Genomic DNA, 12,868 nt, shown 5'->3' with positions numbered 1-12,868 from the left:
AAACCTTAGCATCACCACCACCAACAACAAAAAAACCCAGAAACCACTTCTCCAAATTGCTCTTTACATTCAGCTTCTAAGAGGCCTAGTCAGCTGATTAGAAAGTTATATTGGTTCTAGATGCCTTAAAATATAACTGTCTAGATTTAAAATGGTTCCTATTTGGAAATGTGATGTTTTCTGGCTGGTGTTAATGGTATTTTCCAGCTCAGATATTTTAGTTTTAGTAGTAACCAAGAGCTTTAATTCTCATGTGTGCTCATTATTTTATTCTGAACTGATTCTTCCTCTTGAGTTCTGTTAGTATGGACCCCAAGTTTTTAGTTGTCCTGTGATCTAGCTCAGCTTTTTAAAGAATATCCTGAGTGAACTTTCAGGTAGAACTGCTATTTCTGTGCTGTGATTATAAAAGCATTTAGTTTTGTTTGAGGGGTAGTGACCTGGGGATAATATAAACTGGTTTTCATTCCCAGGGTGCTTAACTCCCTTTTCTGGAGACTAACTAGTCTGACACTTAAATGAACCTGCTTTTGAATGACTTGTACTGGACCCAAGTTATTCTCTGGCTTTGATCGGTTGCCACCACCTTGTCCTTTAGTACTGCTCCTTTGTCTTACTTCATTAGAAGCTGACTGTGGAATGTGAATAAAGTCTTTTGTGTTCACATTCATTTTTTAGTTTATTCTTTTTTTTTTTTTAAATTCTTCTCCCATCTTAGTTGGATGCTTAGTTCTTTAAAAAATATACATAATCTTTTTAGCTGGTAATAGTCTATTTGCCTTTATTCTGGTTAGTGATATGTTTGAACTTCTTTCCTTTGTGGTTCTTTTCTTCCTTCTTTTTGTAGTCTTTCTCTTTATTCTTACTGGCTTTTATATCTTAAGTCCTTATTTCTCAGGCTTGTCTTACCTTCCCTAGTGGTTCCACCATTTCTTGTCTTTTAATGGTTCCCATTCATACTCATTTTAGTCAGTTTATGACAATGGACTGGGCAGGTGAAACCACACGTTTATTTCCTCACAGCTGTGGAGGCCAAGTCCAAGATCAAGGTCTTCCCAGTCTGCTTCCTGGTTTGCAGACTGCTGTCTTTTGATGGCATCCTCCCACGACTTAGAACAGACAGTAAGAGGTCTTGTGCCTGAGCATGCTTTTGTTCTCTCTTTTTTTCCTCTGTACTAGGGCATTCTACCACTGAGTTCATTCCCAGCCCTTTTTATTTTGAGACAGCATCTTGCAAGGTTGCTGAGGCAGGTATCCACCTTGTGATCCTCCTGCCTCAGCCTCCTGAATCACTAGATTACAGGTGTATGCCACCAGGCCCAGCTAAGAGCTGTCCCTTCTCATGGGTCATTCATCACATTCATGAGGGATTGACCCTAAAATCTAATCATCTCCCACAGGCCCAACTCCCAAAATACCAATTTTAGGGAGACATGGATATTCACCCTAACAACACCTAATGAAGAATAACATCATTAATGTCCCCTCTCGAAAAATACAGGAACTTATGTTATCATTGTCTGTCATCTTAGTCTTTTTTTTTTTTTTAAACCACTTGATGTGGACATTATTGCCTCCACTTGTCATTCAGGCAGTGTTTGCTAGCTTTGCTGTTTATCGCTTCTTTTGTATCTCAGACCTTCTTTCCAGAATTATGTTTTCTGAAAGGTTCCCCGGTGTGTGTGGCTAGACTGATGGTAAAGGTGATCTTAGTGCATACAGTTTGGGTTGGACGGTTCTTCAACACTTGGAAGATGTTAATCTATTCTTATTTGGGCTTTCATTGTTCCTGTGAGGAAGTCTGGCCCGTCAGGTGGCATTCTACATTTACATCTTTCTCTATAACTGTTCTGAAAATCTTTGATTTGGTTTATCTAGGAGGGTTTTTTAAAAATTATTCTATTTGATATGCATTGTGTTTCCTTTATCTGTACATGGGTGTCTTCTCTCATTTTTGGAAAACTCAGCCATTATCTCTCTTTTTTTTTTTTTTGAGAGAGAGAGAGAATTTTTAATATTTATTTTTTTAGTTTTCGGCAGACACAACATCTTTGTTTGTATGTGGTGCTGAGGATCGAACCCCGGGCCACACGCATGCCAGGCGAGCGCGCTACAGCTACCACATCCCCAGCCCCAGCCATTATTTCTTTATGTTTATTTTCTCTGTTTTCCATTTTACATGTTTATTTTCTCCATTTTCTACCTCCAAAGATTTCATCTCTGAAAGATGGAATCTTTGGGAGGTGATTAGGTCATGAGGGTGCAGCCCTTGTGGGCGGGATTATTAAAAGGGGGCCCTGAAGAGCTCTTATACCTTCTTTTGCCATTTGAGCACATAAGGGGAGAAGTCAGCACTCTGTACCCTGGAAGAAGCCTTCACCAGAACCCAGCCATGCTGACACCCTGATCGTGAGCTGTGAGACATGAATGTTTGTTGTTTATAAGCCATCTAATCTATGGTATTTTGTTACAGTAGCCTGAACTAAACAATGCATGTGGGGAATTCTCATTCTTTCCCATTCATCACCAGTATATCCACATTCCTTCTCCTTGTATCTGTGCTGCATTCTGGGTAGTATGTGCAGCTTTGTCTTGGAGTTCATTACATCTCCCCTCAACCACATCACTCAAACCACTGAGGGATTTTTTTTTTCTTTTCTTAGCATTCTGTTTTTCCTTATTAAAGATTTATTTTATCTTTTAGAAAGCCATCTGGTTGTTTTTAATGCTTTCTGTTAATTGCTTATCTTTCTGAATCTTTATGGTAGGGAACAGACAGATGTGAGCAGTGGAAACATGAGGTTAAGGGAATAATTCTATAAAATGAGTCTCCTGTGCTGACTCTCATGTGGTTTCTTTTTTAAAAAAGCAATTTACCTGCAGCCCTGCCTGGCATAACAACCTGTTATCTGCAGGAGAAATGCAGGCCTAAAATGCCAATAAAAACATTAGTTACCCTATAAGGGGGGAATTTTGTGACCCTTCCACAGACGGATCCCAGAACTCTGAAAGGTAAGGATAATTCCCCTAACCATAACATCTCTAAGAACAAGTTCCAGTTAGAACCACTCAGCACAGGACAAACCAACCTAGAGTTCCCATGTGCAGAGAAAACTTGAAAGTCTGCTGTCATCCTGCTGCCTGTCAGTCAAAAGTCAAGAGGTGGACCTGGGTGGGTCTTTCTGGAAACTTCTCTGGGACCCCCAATATAATCAGAGGGTAGGAGAGGCATGCCATCCTTCTCCTGAGAGGACCCGCTCTCCCCTTTTCCTATCCCTTCTAATAAATTCATGCCTGTTACTCTGAGCAACACATCTGAAATCTTTCTGGTGTGATCAGGAATATTCTGCCTATAACATTTATGTCTTATTCATAATTAATTTCATAGCTTTTCTTTGCTGATTTCAGTGTGTGAATTCTTAATGATTCTAAATCTGTTCTTTTTTTCTGCTGACTCTCATTCATTATTATGACTCTCATTCATTCATTATGGATTATTTTCTTGTGTATGTGTTGAATCTTTGGCTGACCTATTATTTGCTCTAAAATTAGTGGAGAGCTTGTTATCCTCTGTTGTGAGTGGTTTGTTCTGAGCAGGATTTGCATTAGGCCACTGGCCTGAGATGACAGTAGCCTCCTTCTAGGACCCCTTGCTTCAGTGCAGTTTGGTCCTCCCACCTTGCTGTCTCATGAGCAGGCCTCCTCCAGAAACCCTTCCAACCTGAGCTGATGTTGCAGCAACTCCAAATTTCCATATCACTTTTCACATTTCAGCCCAGGGGTCTTTGATGGCTTGGCTTCGTCCCTTGGGGATTTCCTTGCATTCTATGAGCCCACTCACACCAAGCATACATCACTTATTCTGTAATAATAAGTTCCTTCTCAGTGTCCAATCTGCTTTTTCTCCTGGAAGGAAGTGTAGGTTTCATAGTGTTTTTTTTTTTTTTGTTTTTGTTTTTGTTTTTTTTTAAATGAAAAAGAAAGGGAAGGGGGCAGGGAAGAAAGAAGTACCATCATTATAATATTGAACATTTGGACAATGGAGATATAGAAGGCAAAACTCTTATGGTAATGATAGCAGCACATGTAGGGTCAGAGTCACCATTTATAAAATGCAACCAATGAGGACATGGGCAAACACAAAAGAGGGAAGAGCTAAAACCGAGATGTTGTTAGCATCACCTTATTTCCAGCAGGCAAACAACTCTTTTGGAAAACATTTGAATCTGAGCCTTGATAGAATCAGCTTAACTTCACAGTAGGTACTGTCGGCTCCTTGGCTCTCTGAAAAGTCGTGTAGAAAAGTGCTCGAGGAAACTTTTCATTAAAATAGAGATAGGCACAGTTTCTGTTCTCTTATATGTGGCTTTATCTGTACCCCTCAGTTATGTTTTTGAATGCTTTGTTTCACCACAGGACAAGGAATAGATGAACCTCTTTCAGAGACTGGATTTAAATAAGCGGCTGCTGCTGGTAGATTTATGAGTAAAGTGAGGTTTACTCATGTTTTCTCCAGCGATCGCACACGGTCAAAGCAGGTGAGTGTAGGGTGAAGGTTTAGGCTAAGAGGTCTCAAGTCTCAAGAGTATAAGCTTGAAAGATCTGCCACCAGAGCCCGCAGGGAATTAAATCACATAGACAGCACCTTCTCCCCACTCTCTCATCTCCATGTGAACTCTTTCCTTTTCTTCTCGTTGAACTTAGTTTTTTTGGTTTGTTTTTTGTTTTTGTTTTATTTTTAAGTTAGAGTAGCTTTGGAAAAAAAATGCTTAACAAAAAAATAAAAATAAGGTATCAGGAAAAATCCAGGAGAAATGACAGGCAGGAGATCAACCCACAGTCACATCAGATAATAGAAAAGCCAGACAGAGTAAAAAAACATTCTGATTCCATAAAGAAATATGTGACATGATGTAAATGTCTTTAGAGAACAGATCTCTATAAAAATTACACCCAGATTTTATTAAAAAGAACCAAATCAACTTGTTAAAACTCAATGGAAGGAGACTTTGTGACTAATCATGAGGGAATAATAGGATTGGAATTTACCTCCCTGTGTAAATAACTAGAAAACTCAACAATAAGTGCAAAATGTCAGTGGGGCTGGAGTTGTGGCTCAGTGGAAGACTAGCACATGTGTGGCACTGAGTTTGATCCTCAGTACTGCATATAAATAAATAAATAGAGGTATTGTGTCCATCTACAACTAAAAAAAGTGTATGTTATATTATATATATATATATATATATATATAATATACATATATTACACTTATTTATAATTTTCTTCCAATCTGTGGTTTGCCTTTTCATTTTACAAATGGTACTTGCAAAGAACAGACAACTTTTACTCGAATAAAATCCAGTAAGTGAGACCTTGGACTCCGGGCATCATGGCTCTGTGATGCCTAGATGAGGTGGAACAAATAAGCTGAGCCCCAGGATTGTCCAAAGCCATTTCCAGACTCTGGTAGGGGGCACAAAATAGAGCTCGGTGGTCCCCATTATTTGAGGAGGGAAAGCGTGGAATTTGGGGATATTAGGTGACTAAAATTTGAGGTTCAGAGAAGTAGAAGAGCTAGACAGAGAAAGAACTCTAGAAGTATACATAGCAGTCTGCTTAAATATGTCAAAATACGTTCTTCTGTCATGGATAACTGAAATGAACAAATTTTTAAAAATTCAACCAAAAAGACACTCTTAGGGAGACTGTTATCTGCATATGGGTGGAATGACACCGCATGAGAACAAGCAAGACACAGCTGCAGAGGAGAGACTGGTTCCTGGGGAGGGAAAAGTGGAGCTATTCCTAGAGCTCACAGAGGGTGGAGAAGCACGTGAGTCCCCACCAGTCAACGTGCAGGGATTTTGTGGAATAAACAGGGCACGCAGTAGTGATTCCAGAATGGTCACTTCCAAGCAGTGAATAAGGAAGAAAAATGAGAGAAATAGACGATTAAAAACCAAAAATCTTAAAAAGGAACCAGGTTGAGCTCCATATGTGTAATATGAATTGTAACGCTTTCTGCTGTCGTATATAGCAAATTAAAATTTAAAAAAAGAACCAGATTGATCTAGAGATGAAAAATATGATGTCCTGAAATAAAAATGTCACAAGATGGGACTAACAGGGTAGGCACTGTAGAAGAGGTCATTGAACGTGAAGACTTAGCAACAGAACATTCTGAATTTACTATGGAGCAGAAAGAAAGACTAAAATAGGAAGATAAACAGTCTCAGCGAAGTATGGAACAGTGTCAGACAATCCAACACACATGTTGGTTGGGAGTCCTGAGAGGAAAATGGGGAAGAGGAGGCAAGAGTAGGAATTCTACAGGAATTTTTCGAAATATATTCTGAAGGTATAAAGATTGAAAATACTTTGAAAACTAAAAAGAAGACTTTTTTTTTTTTTTTCAAGCAAAATTGGAGAGGCCAAAAACAGAGCCACACTTATATAGTAAATTATTGGTTTTGTGTTTGTGGTCAGTAGGATTTTGACAAAGGTCCTAGAGTAATTTATTAGATAAAGATAGTCTTTTCAGTAATGGTGCTGACACAACGAAAATGAACGTCAACCCTTACCTTGCACCACACACAAAAACTAGTTTGAAATTGATTATATAAACTGGATTTTATTCGAGTAAAAGTTGTCTGTTCTTTGCAAGTACCATTTGTAAAATGAAAAGGCAAACCACAGATTGGAAGGAAAGTATAAATAAGTGTATTATATGTAAATAATGTATACATCATATGTACATATATGTGTGTGTATATATGTACATATATATAAGACACTGTGTGCGTATGAATTCTTTCTCCTCAATAATTAGACAAACTTTTAAAGGGGCAAAATATTTTAATTAGAACAGGAACTTCATAAAAGAAGATACATGCAAGGACAATAAAAATGATACAAATGAAAAGATGCTCGGCATCCTCGATTGTCACATAAATGCAAATTACAACCACAGTTGAGATACCACTGTACATAACATTTGAATGACTAAAATGTGAAGAGATTGTAGAGTATCTAAAAGTCACACACTGCAGGTGAGAATGTAAAAGAAACCAACTACTTTGGAAAATAGTTTAACATATGCTTATTGTTACCCAGCAGTTTTAGTCCCAGAGACTTATCCAAGAGAAATAAGAACGTATGTCTGCATAAAGACTTGTGCACCATTGTTCAGTAGGACTTTTGTTTGTAACAGCCATATAATAGACTCTGTGTTTATCAGGAGGTAAATGAACAAATGAACTGTGGTGTGTTCATATAGTGGAATACAACTCAGCACTGAAGATGGAACACTAGATAGGCATCAACATGGATGAGTCTCTCAAAAACATGCTAAACAAAGGAAACCAGGCACTAAAGAGAACATAATACATGATTCTGTTTATATGAAACTCTGGTAAAAGACTGATGTAGAGTTACATAAAGCAGTTCAGTGATTGCTTGGGCCAGGGGTGAGAAGGATTTACTGGCATGGGTATGAAGATATATTTTGGGGTGATAAAATTCTTCTGTATTTTAATTTTTAGCACCTAGGTGGGTGCATACATTTGTCAAAACTCAAATGAACTGTAGACTTAAAATAGGTGCATTTTACTGTTGTAAATTATGTATCAATAAAGTCAGTTTAATGCATGGAATAAGTTAGCCAAAACCTCAGTGAACATATTGAGTTACCGATTACACACAGCTGACATGATTGTTAAGACAGTAAACCTAAGGGTGACATACATGACTGATTTAAGACGTGAGGAACATGATGGGAAGTTGTAATGTCTTTCAAGATGAGACGTCAGAGAGTTGAGGATGAGGCAGTATTCAAAGAGGTCATAGCTGGTCTTACAGAATCATTAAAAGACAGTGGATCTCAGATCCAGAAAGTGTAAGCAGTCCCAATTGGTAAATACAAAAGAAATCCACCTCTGTATTCATCGTAGCCAAGCCAAGATTCCAAAGAATAAGGAAGACAAACATCATTCACTAGTCAAGCAGTTAGGCTGTCTACAGGTCTGTCAATGTCAGTAACATCCTCTTCGGTATGCTGAGAGAGGGCAAGGATTAACCTAGGGTTTTAAACCTTTTTCTAGAAAACAGGTGAAGACCGTTCAGACAAACAGACCTTCAAGGCATTTTCAAAAAAATATTGAAAATAATTCTAGAAGGAAGGTCCGAGTTTCAGAAAAAGATCAGTGAGCAAAGAAATTGGCAAAGGTTCATAGCATAGATAAACACAAAGAAATACAACACGTATATGACAGTAATGATAATGTCTAACTTACGGGGAGGGGTGAAAATGCAAGGTAGAAGTGGATTTAAACAATTTCTGTAGTTTTGCAAATACAGTGTTTTATGTCCACTAAAAGTAGCCAGATAAACTGAAAGAAGGAAACATGGACACAAATGAGCAAAATAAAAGACAAAACAGCCACAGGAGTAACACACCCATGTTACACACAGATGAGCGATGACCCAGAATCTCAGCAGAGAACTGTAAACAGTAATTTTTAAACAAAAGTTCAAATTCTAGAACTAAAAATAGCACTGCAGTTGAGACTAATGGATGTTAAATAGCAGTTTAGACACTTGAGTGGAGATTTAGGAAATGGAACAGGTTAGCCAACCTTTTCTATAAGGAGCCACGTGATACATACTTTAGATCTTGTGGGCTCTGAGCTCTCTGTCACAACTGTTCACCCCGTACTGTTGGAGTGTGAAAGCAGCCAGAGACAATACTTATGTGGAACTTGTGTCTGTGTTCCAATAAAACTTTATTTACAAAGCAGCTGACAGTTTGGATTTGGCATGTGGGCTATAGTTTGCTAACGTGTGAACTAAGAGATAGTTTAGTAGAAAATACCAGAGTCAGTCATGGAGAGACAAAAGGAGGAGCAGAACAGAAGGGGGACCATTTGTTATTGTTGGTTGGTTTTTGTGTTGCTAGGGAAGGAACCCTGTGCATGCTAGGCAAGTTCTATACCACTAGAGACATCCCCAGCCCAAGAGGCAGCATTTACAAGGGAAATGTATTGCTTGTTCTTTGGTCTTATTATATTTTTTAATTAATGAAAGTGTCATGTATTGTGTTGACGTTTCATAGTGATTAACATTTGTATAAGAAACAGTTGTGTTTTGCTTTGCAGACCATGCATGGGATTTTGAAGCATAACCTGTTTTGCAAACATATGACAGTACAGTATGATTCAAGACTTCGAGAAAGGGTAAGTGACTTATTTATTGTGTATGCCAGATTTTCATTGCTGTGACAAATACCTGAGAAAAACAACATAGAAGAAAGATTTATTTTGGCTTATGGTTTCAGAAGTGCCAGTCCATGGTTGGCTGGTTCCATTGCTTTGGAACTGAGATGAGTGAGAATATCATACGGAGGAAAGCTGCTTCACCTCATGGTAGCCAAGATGGAGAGAGAGGGTGGGGGAGGGAAGGGATAGAGAGAGGAGGGGCCAGGAACAAAATATAGTTCCCAAGGGAAAAATATAGTCCCCAGTAACCTACTTCCTCCACACAGGCCTACCTGCCTAGCGTCCACAACCTCCCATTCAGTTATCCCTGGATCAATCCACCAATGAGGTCAGAGTCCTCATGAGCCAGTCACTTCCCCAAAGCCCCACCTCTTGAACATTGGCACTGGGGATCAGTTCTTAAACTCATGAGCACTGGGGGGACATGCCTGATCCAAACTGCAGTATTTATACATCGTGCTTTATCATAAAATTTCAGCTAGCCACCTCATTTTGTTATGTGGCTAAAAATTAAGTGTAGTTCTACTGGGGTCTACTAAATAAGTCACATATTCTTTTATATATTCTCATAGTACACGTGTGTGTGTGTGTGTGTGTGTGTGTGTGTGTGTTTTGCTGGGTGTCAAACCCAGGGCCTTGCACATATTAGGCAAGTGCTGTACCACTGAGCCACACACCCAGCCTGTATGTAGCACCTTTTAAATTTACTAAAAATTTATGAGATAAGATGGGATAAGCCTCTTGAATCATAAAAGGAGATACTTGTAAGAACTTGAAACAATATACAAGAGTTTAGAGTAAAAGGTGAAAAGTTCTCACCTCTCAGTCCTACTCCTCCCTTACAGGTATGAATAGATTTTTCTCCTGCCCATTTTGTAGGCCAGAAATGGTCTTCCTGAGGTTGACTTAGCAAAGTCATACAGTCAAATCATTAGATTTGAATCCAAGTCTCCTAGAGCAGCCTTGATTTTTATTGTGCTCTCTAATACTAACCTGTAAGCCCGTTAGCATCCCTGCCACCTCATGAATCTCTTCTTTACCTGGGCAGAAATGTAACAGAATGTGGAGGGGATTTTTAAAGAATGGGTTCCCATAACTTGCATGTGTTCTCTGTTATTGTTAAGAATGGATCTTAGAGCTACATCCTCAAGGCTGCACAAAGGGCTCAGTCTGTGCCTGAGAACCAGGGCTCAGACTGTTCAAGATGTTCAGACCTCTGAACCCTGAGCACACCTGTCATCATACAGTAGGAGAAAGCATCATCAGTGGGCGTGGCCACCTTTCTCACTCTGTGCTCTGTTCCTGGAGTGATTTCATCTCCTATGGTTTTAGTTGGTAAAATCCCAATGGTTTCCAAATCTGTGATCAGCTGAGATCTCTTACCTGAGCTGCATGTTCACTATCAGACTGCCTACTGTGGGTTTCTGGTTTGTATGTTCTGCACCTGTTTTCTGCTCATTGGGTGTTTTCCTTTACCCCAGGCTGCTCCTCTTTACCCTATTGGTTGAGCCATTCATTTTTGGCTCTTTGTCTCTTATGTCCCACCACCTACCACAGGCAGTCCTACATGTGTTCTCTGCAAACCCCTGCGGCCATCCTGGAGCAGCTCAGTGTCATCTCCTACCTCAGTCCCTGTGATAGTCATTCTCTTCTTTCCTGTCTTGCATTCTCTTTTCAAACCTAGTGTCCAACTGCAACCTGAATAATCCTTTGCAGAACGGTTCACTAATTCTCTTAAACCTGGGTCCCAAGGTACTGTGTAAACTCATCTGTCACCTCCTTGCCTTCTCTTCCTCCCTGGTACTTCACGTTGTAGTCTCAGAGTACTGGTTGGGCGTTGGCATGGTGTTTGCCACCTGCTAGCATTCTTTCCAAGCACTGCAAATTCATTCAACTTCGTAACATACTGTGTGAAGACTGAAAAACCTCACGTTTTAATTCACATTTTATAGATGGCAGACATCAAAGCACACAGAAGTCAAGTCTATGCTCCCGATCACATAGCCACCCAGCCCTGCAGTTCATACTCTGGAACGCTGATCACGGGCCTCTCAGTGTTATTTTATCATTTTACTTTATATATAGACTTATAATGGTATGAATTTTCCATTTAAAGAACTTTTCTTTCAAGATATAACAGTAACTATAAATATGCAATGGGAAATATAAATAGTTCTTTCAAGACTTGGATGTGATAGTAAAAAATATACATTATCTTACCAAGAATCAATCAATGAAATAGGCTAATTTTTTCATTAAAGAACAAACACACAAACAAACATTTTTTAAAAGGGGAAAAAAAATTTCTATAACAAGGATGTGAATCCCCCAACTTGCAACACTGAGTTCCTTCCATTTATCACTCAGAGATGGGATCAAGCAGGGTGGAAAACGCAGGCTGCACTCAAGACAACATAAGTCAATTCTAAATGGCTTTCCACTACTGTGTGATGTGGCTGACATTCCAGAAGAGTTTATGATTTTTAACTATTTCTGAATTAGCACTAGCAAAGGACGGAAATAAAGTAAGCCAAAGGCACTCCCTTCAGAAGCTCAAAACTGTCTTGAAAGGTACCTAAACACGCTCCCCGAGGGAAGAAGCCCCTCATCCCTGGAGCCACCATCCCACCTGGGGTTTCTGACAGGAAGAAGCCCAGAGCCCCCACCTCTGCCAGCTGTCAGTAGTTTGGACACCTGGGATCTCCAGGTCCAGGGGTAGCTCCATTCCCACCATTGATAGCAGGCCCCCAGCCTGGGCAGCCCAACCCACTCAGCCCTTGGTGCTGACAGACGTAGAAATCCCACCGTGGGGGCCCATGTCAGCACCCACACACATTCTGTCATGTATGACTAAAAAAAATAAGTAAAAATTAAAAAAAAAGGTGGCAGACTGGAGCTGTCTACTGCTGAGGCCCTGTGAGTACTGTTGGGCTTTGGGCCCTGGTGAGAGAGTAGGAAGTTCCTACTGGAGTCAGATGGAGGCCCCAGATGTGGGGGAAGGGGGACTGTGAAGTCATAATGGTGTTCATGAGGGTGGCCCCCAAGGGAGCCCCTGGCTGCAGAGCCAAGCCTGCCAAGGTGCTGGGAGAGGGCCTGGGAGGAAGGGCCAAGGAACAGTTGGCAGGCTGTGGAAGAGGGGGACACAAAGTTTGGAGGTAGGAGGGTGTCTCTGGGAGGAGAGAGCAGCGCCCACCCACTTTGGGCGGGGAGGCAGTGCTGGGGTGGTAAGGCAAGGTCTGGCTGAGGCCCACTGATGCCAGAGGCTTGGCCCCTCCCCAGGTAGAGGGGCGCACACATGGGCTGGGGTTGGGGGGCATGGTATAGCTGTCCCAGATGGCCTGGGACTCACCCATCAGAAGGCAGTGGATGTGCTGCGGAGCTTTCTGTTTCTCCCAGTTCAGGTCCTCAGTGGTGACTGGACAGGCCAGTTCCAGAAGTGGTGGCAGCCTCAGAGGTCCCCCTATTGATGTGACGGCAAAGGAAACTTTCATTCCTGTGGCCTACCCGTATTCCCCATGGATGAGCATTTTTTCCTTGGCAACGGCTGTCCCGCTCTGCCTACAGCCACCTTCTCACACTGGGCCTTCTTTGCC

At 40.6% G+C, this 12,868-nt stretch overlaps 1 protein-coding gene across 1 annotated transcript in view; it reads left to right on the top strand.

The window, feature by feature from the left end:
• The window catches only part of LOC124091556 (dual specificity tyrosine-phosphorylation-regulated kinase 4-like), a gene marked incomplete at its 5' end in the record, with an annotated part of 33,969 nt that extends 21,799 nt beyond the window's left edge, over positions 1 to 12,170 (top strand). Inside the window, 2 exon segments of the mRNA XM_058578724.1 lie at positions 4,417 to 4,538; positions 9,156 to 12,170. Of these exon segments, the coding sequence (XP_058434707.1) occupies positions 4,417 to 4,460 (44 nt within the window).
• Positions 12,171 to 12,868: the final 698 nt, after the last annotated feature.

The sequence above is a fragment of the Marmota monax genome, unplaced genomic scaffold, assembly GCF_021218885.2.
Source record: "Marmota monax isolate L192 unplaced genomic scaffold, Marmota_monax_Labrador192_F-V1.1 WCK01_AAM20220418_F8-fsc01808, whole genome shotgun sequence".
In the NCBI taxonomy this organism is placed as follows: Eukaryota; Metazoa; Chordata; class Mammalia; order Rodentia; family Sciuridae; genus Marmota; species Marmota monax.
This window is presented reverse-complemented; position numbering and strand designations above follow the sequence as displayed.